The sequence below is a fragment of the Podarcis bocagei genome (genome assembly GCF_964188305.1).
Source record: "Podarcis bocagei genome assembly, chromosome: 9".
NCBI lineage: Eukaryota > Metazoa > Chordata > Lepidosauria > Squamata > Lacertidae > Podarcis > Podarcis bocagei.
Genome location: NC_138134.1, coordinates 55,380,994 through 55,395,096, shown reverse-complemented (window position 1 = coordinate 55,395,096; position 14,103 = coordinate 55,380,994). Strand labels below are relative to the sequence as shown.

At 42.3% G+C, this 14,103-nt stretch overlaps 1 protein-coding gene across 1 annotated transcript in view; it reads right to left on the bottom strand.

Annotated features, from left to right (window-relative positions):
• Positions 1–332: 332 nt before the first annotated feature.
• ELOVL6 (ELOVL fatty acid elongase 6) overlaps positions 333–14,103 on the bottom strand; it is an 80,297-nt gene continuing 66,526 nt past the window's right edge. Inside the window, exons 2-4 of the mRNA XM_081209413.1 lie at positions 9,553–9,684; positions 6,140–6,291; positions 333–2,234 (exon numbers count right to left, since the gene is read on the bottom strand). Coding sequence (XP_081065539.1) covers positions 1,810–2,234; positions 6,140–6,291; positions 9,553–9,684 — 709 coding nt within the window. The 3' untranslated portion in view covers positions 333–1,809. The remainder of the gene's footprint in view (positions 2,235–6,139; positions 6,292–9,552; positions 9,685–14,103) is intronic.

Here is a 14,103-nt window from a genome sequence, read left to right as displayed (position 1 = left end):
GGTGGATGTGTGCACACAGGGCCAGCTCAATATACTCTGCTGCCTGAGGTGATTCAGAAAATGGTACCCCCAGGAACTGGAATTTGTTAAGGGTCCTGGGTTGGCGGAGGGATAGGCAATGTTAGGTTCATGGAGGCAGGATCAGCTGCCCCTCACCTCACCTCATGGGCCCTGTGCGCATAGGGAAGCCTCACATCAGAATCTATTCAGCTTCTCGAAAGAGACTGCATGAAATGGATCTGTCTGTAGGGTGGCCGTTTGCACAGCACCAAAAAAGAAGAAATCACCTCCCCCCCCACCCCAAAAAGACAAACAAGAGGGCACAGTTAGCATAAAATCTGCATGTTCTTTTTATAAAGATAGGTGCCAGTTTGGAAATAATGGCTGAAATTTAAAGAGAAATATAATACTTCTCACTCTAGTGAGAATGGCAGTCCGTTGCCCGAGTGCTGGCTGTGGTTGGGCAACCTCAAGACTCCTTCTTTCCCTTGTTATGGTTCTTGCTCTTTAACCTGTGCTTGAGGAGTCCCTGGAATTGACTTTGGGCAAGTGATGTTGGTGATATATTCCCAACAAAATGCACCCATAGCAATCACACTCAGAGCCATCCTGTGCGAGAATTGGACTTCAGAAAAATAAATTATATACTGTACTATGACTCTCAAACGCTTCTCACCAGTATTTTGTAGGGCACGTTGAGGACTGGCCTACTCTGCCTTTCTTAGCTCCTGGATTCCTTTTCCCTGCTCTCCTTTATTACTAGCCCCAAGCATATTTAATTATAACTGACTGTATATTAAACTGCTCTTTTATACGCATTGCTTTTGACCAGACAATGCACGGGAACACATTCTTTCTGATACTGCATCTCAACAGTATTTAATTCTCAAATCAATATCTCATACCAGGTCTTCTCACAGCATAATACACAGTACTAAAAACAAAACAGAAACCCAACCAATTCCTCTCCATTTATTACTTCAATTGAGCTTAAATGGCTGTCTACAGCAGGCACTCAAGATTAACCTTTCATTTTCACATTGAAGCATTTAGGGTTCATCTCTTCCAAGGAGAAAACTTTTAACTTTGCAAAAACCTGGTATTGTTGGGGGTCAGAGCTCAGTGGGAGAGAAGGTACTTTGCATGCAGAAAATGGCAGGTTTGATCCTGGGACTCTTGGAGTTTTTATTTTTATTTTTTAATGGCTGTCAGGTTGCAGAACATCTGCCTGAGACCTTGCAAGGGAGCTGCCAGTCAGAGGTGACTCTATGGGGCTACATGCAGCTCTGACAGGTCAAAGTCCTATGTTCATATGACACAGATTGTGTGTTTCCTCTGCTCAAATCTTGTTCAAGTTTTGTATTTTAAAAACAACACGTTAGAAAGTATATATAAATAATTAGTTTGCTTTTTTAAAAATAAAAGTCATCTATGCTCAGGGAAACCATTTCTTTTAACATTTTATTTTGCAAAATCATTATCTTCTTTTGCTTCCCCCCCCCCTTAAAAAAAAGTGTGGTTGGTTTTTTAAAAGAGCAGTAAGATGTCTAAGAAGGAAGATGTCTTACAGCAGCCTTTTGAGATGCAAGATCATTCAGTGAGTCCTCACCATGACAGGATCATAAACTTACTGGTTTTGAACAAACATAGCTGTCCCTCAGCTGCTGAGTTTTAGTTGCACCATATATAAATGTTTCCTTCTTGTGCCATTTCTGTCCCCCCCTCCTCTCTTTCTCTCTCCCCCTCTTTGTGTTTGCCATTTTGTGGATGACATGAGCAGCTGCTTCCTTCTCTCTCTCCTTTCTAGCTTTACTCGGCCTTCCTTGTTTTTCTGGTGTTGCTAACATATGCATCAAAGAAGAAATGGCAGAAGAGCACAAAGTAGCTGAGGTACATAAGAGAACACCAGAAGACGTTGGAAATGTGTGAGTGACACTGGCCTTGTTGCATCCAGGCGAAGACCAGGTAGTTGATGATGCAGCCCACGAACATCTGTGTGATCTGCGATAGTGTGATAAACATGGCAAACTTCCGGGACACTCTGAAGCCAGCAGCCCGCAAGGCGTAGTAAGTGTACATGAGTGCATGCACTCCATAGTTCATGGTCATAAACCAGCCACCACCAGCTACCATGTCCTTGTATGAGTACCAAGAGTAAAGCAGTACAGTAATATGGTGGTACCAATGGAGGAAGATAAGCTTCTGTTTCCTAAGAACAATAAATATTGTATCTCCTGGGGGGAGGAAAAAACATAAGAAAAATGTTAGAACCCTGAAGCGTACTTGTGAATCAGGTGGCACTCCTAGCCATGGAGGTCACCTGGCCCTCTAATAACAAAGATGCAACCAGGACTACCACCAAACTGCCCATTTAGACATTTACCTGCCCATCCAACAACAGGCAACTTACTTATCTTCCAGACATGGAAACCACAAAACTTCAATCTTCCCAGGGTTCACACTCAGTTTATTGGCCCTTACCCAGTCCATTAAGCCCCTCGTTCAAAATTTGCACAGCCTCTTCTGATTCAGATGTTATAGAGCGGGGATGTCCAACTTCCAAGAGACTGTGATCTACTCCCACTAAAAAAACCTGGCAGTGATCTACCCATTGTATTGACCAAAGTTGTTGAGCTTTCTTGACGATCAACCAGGATAGACCAGGGACACCCTGTGATTGATCGGTAGATCGCGATCGACCTGTTGGACATCCCTGTTATAGAGAAATTGAGCTGTGTGTCATCAGCATGCTAATGGCACCGTGCTCCAAAAATTCTAATGGCCACTCCTAGTAGCTTCAGATGTTAAGTGACATTTGAGACCAATGGGTGCCCTGCAGAACCCCATAGCACAAGAGTACTTGCCCAATGTTATTTTCTTGGGTAGGAATGGAACTAACGTAATACAGTATCTCTGATACCTCTCCTATTCAATTGATCCAGGATGACACCATGGTGAATGGAACAAAAGATGCTGAGAGATTAAGTAAGCATGGCAGGGTTGCAATCCCCCACTACCTCTCCTGATTCAGCTCCTCCAGTGGGGTGAGCAAAGTCAATTCAGTCCCATAACCTGGCCTAAACCCAGACTGAAGTGGTTCTATTGTAGATCATCCATGTCATCCAGGAACATTTGCAGTTGATTATACTGTCAAAACCCATGAGGTGTAAGGTCATTTAGGAATTTTTTGTCCAATTTAGTTGCAAAGATCAATTTTTCAATGAGATTGATGCTGCAATCCTACTCCCACTGACCTGGGAGTCAGTCCCATTGAACTCATATGGGACTTTTCAGTTGACATGTATAGGATTGCAGTGACAGAATCAAAAGTCAGCTTATGACTGGGTTTGCATGAAATTTAAGCAAAGGCAGACATTTCACAGAAGATATTATTGAGAAAAAACTAAAATACATTTTTGAAATAACCTATTATCTTTCTAAGCATGGATAATGGCTATTTATCTTGTATTAGCCTGAGGAAAATGGAAGTTAAGTATAGATGAAGAAAATGCATATCAATCCAAGCCCTAATTATACTATGGTCTCTGAAGTCATTACATTTAGTCATGTCAATAGGTTCCAACACAAATTAACTTTACATTTAGGGAGAAGAAAAGTACTGTGCAAATGAAAAATATTGTGCAACTGGAATCAAATCCCTGAATTTTACCTATAGAGATACAAATTGCTTTCTGAACAATGTACAACTTTAGAGACAGCGTAAGACAGAAAATCTCCCCACAACTCAGTTCTTAACACACTACTTAGAAGATTAGATCTACTCAAAGAGATGCTCCCCAGCTAAAATGGCAGCGCTCTCTCATAGACTGAAACATCACAGCCTCCAGTTGGGATGTTCTTACTGAAATTGCCTGTATGGGAAAACTATCAATATCTAAACATATTTCTTTAGATATGTTTAGAGAGGAAAAGATTGCAAGTAAACAATGCCCTATCAAACTTAGTTATTCCATGATTCTTTCTAAGATCATTTTGTATATTGTGAGGGAGGTTGGTGTGGTACTGATGCCCCAGCAGAGCCAAACTGGCACCCCCACCAATGTGTGTGCAATGTGCCAACGTTCCCACTGCCTCACCCCTCTGGTAAGCTGCAGAGACACTGGTTCCAGGAGGCCAGTAACATTGCTGCCCTGCCCTGCAGCCGCCCCTGCTTCAAAACTCAAACAAAAGAATACTAGTAAGGGATATGAACCAGTGTCTTCATTACCTGTAACCCAACCTCATACATGTTTACTTGCAAAGAGGAAGGGGGTGAACTGGTGGTGCCAACTTCCAATGAAGTGGGCTTAGGATGGTAACCTAAATCAGCAGTAAAGCTGATTAGTAAATCAGTTTTCATATTTCACCATGTCATTTTGTGACCAAGTTAAAATGCCTGGGCACCAGTATGGTGCCTGATGTCTCCACTATCTGGAGGTGCATGCCTGGGGATCCTTGGATCTTGACTGTTTTCACACACTAATAGCACAGCCTGTGGAATTATATCCGTTATATTTTATCTGCACAATCAGAATAAATTTCAGGAACCAAAAAATCGTATTGAAAAAATACAACTTCCGAGCGGTCTGGCCCCCAAATGGCAACTAGACATTCCATTTTGGCAACTGTAATGCTGGTTTAAGGAAACATTTGGTGCCTAGCTTATATACACATGAGTTTCTAACACTGCCCCATTTCCATAAGCAACTGCAGGACTAATATAGGTAACTCACAATAGGTTTTCACACATTCCCAGTGCTTTTTTTTCTAGGGGGACACAGGGGTACGCATACCCCTAAACATTTTATGAATAGTTTGGCCTCATTGGGAAGCAGTATTTCAATATGAGTAGGAAAATGAGAGTACCCCTAAACGTGTGGTTTTTTTAGAAAAAAGCACTGGACATTCTCAACAGCAGTCTGAAGGGTACAAAGTGGTACCATTCTAAATGATGTGAAGCAGGTCTGGCTCTGGTCAGTGCACTTGGGGAACACAGGTTCCCTTGGGCCCCAAGAGGAGAGTAAGGCAGGATACACAACAAAGTTAATATGAAGGATATCTCCTTCTGGCTGATGCTGAAAATCAGCAATCACTGAAACAGCATATTCTTAATAGTCATCATTGTTTTGTTGGGTCGGAAGCCCTGTGAGGTTTCATGAGAAACAAGCTGTGGAACGTCTGCCAAATCACTGCTTCCTATTTCAAATTAGAATCTGCCTAAGAAACTTCAGGATAAGCAAACATAGATGTGCAAATGGGTTTGCTACTTACAAGCTTTTTAAAACTGCTGGTGAGGAAACTGCTTAGACACATCTTCATAAACTAAGGGATTAAGGGAGACTAGGTCTGGCCATTATATCTAGGTGAGGAATTCGTTAGACCATCCTGTTGGCAGGCATATGAGCAGGCAGTCATATATATGACTGATTTCTGTATTATTGTTTTTTGCTGTTCTGTTGGCCCTTGAGAAGTTTGACCCTTGAGAAGATTGTGATGGTTATATACAATATTTTGATAGGTGTAGAAGTACTGCAGAATGAACAATATATGACCGTATCTGTGTTAGGTAGACTCTGCGCCACCAATGGGTCAAGGTTTTTTTGGCTGCATTGGCCATTCACTGGGTTGGTGAATGGTTACTTTGTGTGGTTGCTAAAAAGCTACTTTCTTGCTCTTGGAAGATAGTTGAGGAACAGAAGCAAATGTAGAACCCACGAGCCTTAATAATCCAAACAGTACGAGTTAAGGACAACTATTCCATCTGGAATTTTGAGAGTCTCTTTGTCATCGACATATTCTTCATCTTCATATTATTCTTATCTGTATTTGTTATTTTTTTCACAAATGTGACTCACAATGACTTAACTATATTACAATTTTGCTCCACAGAGGAAAACTCATTTGAGACCACAAATACAAGTGGCTGTAGGGTGATTAATATATTGACTGAATGCAAAATTTTAAAGGCATTTTTCTAGCACTGTTATTAAGCAATCAAACAAGCACCTTTTCCAAGCACATCAAGGTGATTTACAAATATACCATAAACAAGAGAACTGCTATGAAGCAATCCTGTCACACCTTTGTCCTTTTGATCCAAATGTACCCCATGAAGTGAGAAAGGAGAGAAGGCACTCACCTAGTTCTGGTGCTTTGCTTAGCACAAATGCATAAGCCCAGAATTTGCTGACAGGTCCATTGTAAAAACTCTGGTCACAAACTGACTGCTTCAGTCCTTTGGTCATCAAAATGTACACCATATAAGCACCCGTTCGAACAGCACCAAATATACTTCATGACCATAAAGAGAAAACAAAGAGCAGTCGGTTATCATCAGAAAGTAGAAGACAAAATCCTTAGAGAGCCCAGATATAGTTACTGAGTGCAAGAAGCAGGAAGTACCTTCATTGTGCCTATCCTGACCTCCATTTAAGAACATGAGATGAGTCCTGCTGGATCCGGTCAAAGGTGCATCTAGTCCAGCAACTTGTTCTTATAGCAGCCAACCAGATGCTCATGGGAAGACTGCACCCTTTCTGAATACTCAAATAAAAAGTTCCCACACAAGAATTTAGTTAAGGATGCTGCTATTAAACACATTTATTGGAAACACGTTCCTTTGATTTTGTTGGACTCCAACTTCCATCAGTCCCAGCCAGCATGGACAGTGGTTATTCTCCAACATAGAGCTTATCATACAGATAGCTCAGCCGGTAGAGTATGGGACTCTTAATCTCAGGGTCCTGGGTGAAATATTCCTGCATTGCAGGGGGTTGGACTAGATGACCCTTGTGATACCCTTCTATGAATCTATGTTCAAGGCTACCCATTTACAGACAGTGGACGCTTCCTCCATGCCTCCTGTGTGAGAGACACTGCTTCTAGTTGGGAGGATGATTGGTGAGTCAATACAGTTTAGCGCAGGGCCTTCCAGTTGTTGCTGGACTCTTAACTCCCATCAGTGCCAGTCAACAATGGCCAGTGGTCCAATATTATGGAAGTTGGAGTCTAACAACATCTGGTTGTCCATAGGCTTCCTATCCCTGCCTTAGAACAACAGAACTCTTGAAATAAATATGCAGCACCATACCTTCTCCATAGCATTTCACATCTAGTTTCCAAGTAACCCCCTAGAATTAATCAATACTGAATTTCATTGCTACAGAAGACAGAGTGTCCTTGCTTTTGTAAGATTCCTTTATTTTGAAATTACTCATCCGCTCAAATACATTTGTGGGTAAATTCAGCATTTACAAATAAATATATCAAAGCTTCTATAATTATGCCAAAGTCTGCTGAAGGCCTTGCAGAGACTGGGGCATAACCAATAATTTTTTTTATTAAGGAAATATCTTAGTTCCGCCACATTCACAGTTAACAAGACTGGACAGCTTCTGGATTTTATATGCAAAGGCAATACTCACTTTTTAGCTAAAACTCTGTTTGGCAAGAGATCTCATTGGAATTAAGGAAGCCACTTAATAATCTTTAGGATGGCACAGGAGGGATTCATAAGCATGGTATAACACTGAAATAATCCTTAATGAATACTTCAGGGATGTAGCCTTGTGAAGTTACTGGGGTCGGTGGGAGAGGGCTAGGCTCCAAACAGAATCTGAGAATACTGCAGTAATCTGGAGATTTGAACAGTAATCCGAAAAGGCAGAATACCTGTTTCTAGAGGATACTCTTTAAGGTTCTTACAAGATCAAAGGTATCCAGTTGTTATAGCAACTAGAATATTTAGCCCTGAAAAGTATGTATCTATGTGCCTGTTGAAAATTATCCTGAGCAAACAATGAAAAAAGTAAGAAAGCCGTGAGGCAAATAAATGAACTCAATAAGGCTAAACTATAAAATAGTTTAAGCAGATTATAAATGGCATGGAAAGTTTCAGATGGCTGGAAGGAAAAGCTGAGTTCTAATACAATTATAATAAATTGGTGAAAAGAAAAAGGCTTCAATCAGTGGTTCTAAGCTGTTTTAAACTGTGTTTTTTAAAAATTTTGTATTTCAAATTGTGGCTAAATAAATAAATAAAGGGAGGGAATTTCAAAGTGCCACCACATTAAATCTCTGATTCTTATACCAAACACATGGAACAGTATCTGCAGGAGGCGCTGCCCTGCACAGCATAGCAATCCATTGGGTATATATGTTATATATGATTTTTTTGGTATCCTGGTCCCAAGATATGTAGGGTTTTGCATACCAGTGCCATCACCCTGAATTTAGCCTACAGCTAACTGGCACACCAGGGCACTGTGGGAAATTAAAATGGCAGTTCCCAGACTATTATTATTATTATATCTTGCACAAGGCAACCCAACCAAACAAAACAAATCCCACATAGATACATTAAAACCAAGAGGAAAGAGAAATACATGAAAAACATCCCACCCACTTCTAAAAGGCCACAGATAGTTAAAGGCCAACAGTCTGGCTATAGAGGAATGCTTTAGCTTATATTAAAGGTGGGGGGCTAGATCAGGCATCAGCGGTGGTAACAAAAATGGTTGCATGCTGATGTCAGGTCTGATTGAAAGTTACACTGTTCTTTTAAATCATACTTTATTGCAACAGCCATTAGGTTCCATGCAGAAAGCATGCTTTTTCAGGATGTGAAATCTAGACTCTTGCCACATGGGGGTGCTTTCACCATGTGGGAAACATGTTTGCATGCCTTTCATTTATTTCAATCCAGCCTTTTCAACGCCTGTTCCTGGTGCAGGTACCAACTGAATGCCGAAGTTTGCAATGTTAGGGCAGCTGGCAGTAGCACAATGCAATTTTCTCGCTCATACACTTTGCCTAGCCTTGTGGTTTTTGTCTTCCTTCCTGTCGCAATGCTTGTAGTGTGCTGGAGAAAGCGGTTAAGAAACTGGCAGTAACTAAAGCAGCCTTCCCACACCAAGGCCAGATTTAGGACTGTTAAGGTGGCTCCTTCACACAGGCCGCTGAACTGAGGGGGGCGCAGAATGGAAGGCGAGAGGGAGTGAGCTCACTGCCTGGACCTCCTGTCTGTACTTTTGATGTGAAAATTCCCAACCACAGAGGCTGCTAGGTTACAGAATTAGCTTTTCTAAGAACAGACAGCTTCTAGAGCTATCATAGTAGCTGGTTTGTGTTGCCTGCTACTAAGGACTAACTGAGCAGAGGTCAAGTGGTGGGTGCATCACGACTGAACTCATGTCAAGTGGGTCTGTGACCTGGGTCCAAGTCACAGGAAGGCATGAAAAAGTGGGGAAATGGGGGGGGGGGATTTTATCCTTGCTCAAGGTGCCATATGACCAAAGACTGCCCTTGCCCCAACCTGGTGCCCTTTATCCCGTGAACCGCCTTGAACCTGTGGGTATAGGAGGGCATATAAATTTAATAAATAATAATAATAATGTAGTTAAACTGCATCTCTCATCATCACTGACCATTGGCCATGGTGTCCAGGACTGAGGGGAGTGGCTGGCTAAAACATATGGAGGATATCAGTTTGGGGAAGGCTGCATTATAGGATATTGATTGTCAGGGGCATTCTTGTCATATTCCTCAACTTACCTGAAGACTGCCAGGCACAGAGACCAGAGCACTAGTGGTTTCCTCAGTTCAAATTTTGCTCGTTTGTTCATTAGATGTCGACCACCAAATATAAAGGCAGCATAAAGAGCTGAAAACAGGAAAGATTTTTTCCTGAGGGAAAAAAAAAACAAAACCCACAATTACCAAAAGATATCCAGTGAGCTTTTTAGCTGAATAATAATAATAATAATAATAATAATAAAATAATTTATTTATACCCTGCCCATCTGGCTGGGCTTCCCCAGCTATTCTGGGCGGCTTCCAACAAAATATTAAAATACAGTAATGCATCAAACATTAAAAGCTTCCCTAAACAGGGCTGCCTTCAGATGTCTTCTAAAAGTCTGGTGGTTGTTGTTCTCTTTGACATCTGGTGGGAGGGCGTTCCACAGGGGAGGTGCCACTACCGAGAAGGCCCTCCACCTGGTTCCCTGTAACTTGGCTTCTCGCAGTTAGGGAACTGTCAGAAGGCCCTCGGTGCTGGACCTCAGTGTCCTGGTAGAACGATGGGGGTGGAGACACTCCTTCACATTTACAGATCATCAAGGTTGCAACCCCAGATCCCTATATCTGTAAGACCTATTAAACTCAATGGGACTTACTAATGATTGCCCTGTTGGTTGGGGAAACACATTTGGTTTGGAACAAGTTAGTAGAGATGTTTCACACAATACATTCCTTTGTCCCTGAAAGCAGGTATATTCCTGGGTCATGCTGATAAACTTTGACCAGTTTGCCGCCAGAGCATTAACCACAGATTTCCTGTCTAGACTTAAGAAGTATTCACAATGTTCTCAGTTTGAAAAACAAACAAACCCCATAGTTTCTTGGTCTGAGTTAGTTATTTATTTCAACAATTTATATGCTGCTTCACATCACAATCTGTTGAACAAGGGTACAAAAAGATACAACAGAGATCTCTACATCTGAACCTGACCAATGTTTCTCATGCACAATAGAAATACATCATGACTTGATAAATCACATGCAGATAAACCTGCCTGTTTTAGTTGCAGAAGGGTTTTTCTTTTCTTTTTTTAATAAAAAAAATAATGATCCAGATCACACAGGCTGTACAAGTGTGCCTCAGGAGCTGCATGTAACCAACAGGCCATATGTTGTCCAAATCTGCTCTGCTGAGTTATTTTCCATCAAAGACTTGCAGTCATCATACACAGCCTGAACCAAAATCTAGTGAAAGCAATTCACTAACACAAAGGCCAACCCACAACCCGAAATTTAATGGATTTAAGTTTATTTATATATTGCATTTATATGCCACCCTCCTGCCAAGTCAACCCAAGGCGGTTTACAATTTAAAATACATTAGAATAAACAAAATATATTCTCTCCCAAGCTTCAGGAGCTGGTGGCTATTAGCTCCCTGCCCTGCTCTTCTTCACTCCTGCCTTCTCTCAGGGCACTGCAGCCAGCAGAGTGACATCTCAAAAGTTCCTGTCACATGTTTCTAAAGCAGCATATATCATGCAGATTCAGGACAAAAAGCCAAGCTCAGCTTTTAGCCTCCAGGAAAACAGGTTTGCAACCTGAACACAGCTAGACAGTCTTTTGTGAACTGCTCTGAGACCTCCAGGTATAGAGAGGTATATAAATTCAAATAATAATAATAATAATAATAATAATAATACAGTCATACTTCAGGATGAATACGCTTCAGGTTGAGCGTTTTTGGGTTGCACTCTGCAGTGACCCAGAAGTAATGGAACGCATTACTTCTGGGTTTCGCCGCTCACGCATGCGCAGATGCGCAAAATGATGTCACGCGCATGCGTGGAAGCGGCAAAATGCAACCCGCGCATGCGCAGGTGCGCAGTCGCGTGTTACGGTCACTTTAGGATGCGAACAGGGCTCCAGAATGGATCCTGTTCACATCCAGAGGTACCACTGTAATAGCTAGGGCTGGAGGAAGAGGGGTAACTTTTGCCTGAAACCCTGGAAAGCTACTGCTAGCCAGTGTAGGCTAGGGATAAATAACCCTTTTCAGCCCAAGGGTCAATCTTCCTGGGACCACATACCAGTGATGGGCAGGACCAGAGCAAAAGTAGGTGAAGCAATGGATGTTGATTTTACCTTTCTATAGCAGACTGGTTTCTGCACAAACACCCCTCTCTATCCTCCCTCCAGGCAAGCAAGGACACATTCCAGCCAGGCAAAAACTCTCAAGGAGGGCATGAAGCAGAGCAGCAGATGTGCCTAAAGAGGGAAGGAGGCCTGGAGAAAGCCTCAAGGGCCAGATAGAGAGGATTGAGGGGCCACATTGGCCACTGGCCCTGAGATTCTCCTCCTCTAGTATGGATAATACTGATTAAGATGGGCCAACAGTCTGGCTCAATATAACACAGCTGCCTGTGTTCAAATCACTGAGCTACCATCCTTCCCCAGCTGCTTTTCCACCAGTGGGATGTGGGCGGTACGAGTCCCCCCATATTTTCCCTTCCACATCTGAGAAAAAAACCATCTTGTCCAGCATAGTCCTAATTAGCCCCTCGCAGAACTACATTTCCCAGAGTGCTCTGGGAAGAGGGATTGATTGTTAAGCCACTCTAGGAGCTGGGGTTGGGGGACGGGGTGCAGAGTTGGGGAGGCTTCTTCCAGATCCCACTTTCCTCTCAACCTGCTATCAACCTGCAGTTCATTCTCCCTCACCATTCCGGTCGAACCACTGAATAAATAAATAAAACCACCTTGTTGGAATCTTTGCCACAAACCAATTCCAAATTTCTAAATGAATACTGTAGTGTCACCATAAAAAAGCCACTCTAGGAGCTGTAGCTCTGCAATAGGAATAGGGGTCTCCTAACAACTCTTGGCACCCTTGACAAACTACAGTTCCCAGAATTCCTTGGGGGAAGCCGGGGCTATCTAAGTGCTATAAGGGTGCTTCAGACATATGGTAAGGCCATGGCCAAGGGCTAATTTGTAGTTCAAACTCAAAGCAAAGAATTGGGGGGTTGGCGTGAAGTGACAAGATGGGATGGAGTCTGACATTTCAGACATTTTTTGACTGCACCAAGGGAAGGATTACTTCCCATACAGTTGGCTCTCTGCTGGTCTGTTTTCTTTTAGCCCCACGAGGTATCTCTTGTGTCTGTCTTTGCAAGATGGTATGCTATTGGTGGGTGCCACAGCACTGAAGTTTAGCCGATGCTTACATTTCCCCAGGGAAGCCAATTAAAAGCAGTCAGATTTGTTTATAGCCAATCAATGGCATCCTCTGGGCCCATGGGCAGAGTAAAACTACCTACAGCTCATATTTAAAATATAAAACTACAGGACAGACTCAAATCCTTTCATGTAGCTAAACAGCTCTTTGGGTCTTTACCTCTGTTGTGAATGTATATCAAGCAGAATAAAATTACAAAACCATTTCTACCCTGTTGCAATAGAACTTACATCAGTGCAAGATAATAGACTGGAGAAACCTGACCTCTCTCCCAGTTCTTTGGTTTTTTTTATAGGCACAATGTAGTTATTTAACAGAAAATGGCACCCAAATTGCACCTATTACTTTGTGTTCAAGCTGTATTAAGTAGGTCAGCATCTATAATTATATCTTAGGTCACTTCACAACTTTTTAATTAGCTCCTTATTTCTGACTTTTAAAGGTCATACAGTCTACATTATCTGCCTGTCTACATTATCTACAGAAGGCGTTATTGCTGGGGATCAGTAAAATGAATGTTTTGCTTCCCTGGCAAGATATTTAAACAGCAGACCCTACAAATGGGCCGTTGAGGCCTAAAATCTGGGGGAAAATGACATTGTGGAACAAAGGAGTGATGGCGTTCAGAGGAGCAAAAAAAACACAGAGAGTTATGGTGAATACAGAAGACCACATCAAAGTGTGGGTGTCTAGTGGCTGGTAATCTAGTCATCCATACTGTCATTTACAGGTGAGGAGAGGAGGAAAAAACAGCAACCAACAGAAGAATAATACATGGGGTAGCAGAGCCTGAAATTCCACTTGGTTCGGGTGTAAACCCTGTGCGTGAGTTGAGCAGGCTGGGAGAAGCATGCAAAACTCTACCCTGGCATCATCCTCAGTGGGCAGTGGGAGCTTGCAGATGCTCCCACATGCCTGGATAGCTTAGCTGGTTAGAGCATGGTTTGAGCCCTGTATGAGACAACTGCATATTCCTGCACTGTACGATTTAGAACCCCAGTTATGCAGGGTATTAAATCATGCAGGGAACTTCTATGAGTAGAGGAGACTTCTCACTCCCTACAGGGAATATCCCCGCTTGTCTCTACTCACCCGGCTTGTGTGTAAGGATTATGTGCAAACAGAATACCCAAGTAGAGTTGAAGAGCAACAGGGAATTGTGGTAAAAAAAACAATCCATCAGAAAGACTGCTTTTTCTGAGTCATGAACATGAATAAAAAAGCAAGAGGAAAAAGAATGGTCTAAAATGAAAGAGGGGGTCTGAAAGCATGAAAAATGAAGGGGGAAAAAGGGTGATACTACAGTACAGATAAAGGTAAGGTCTTTATGCTGTGCCATCAGTGTG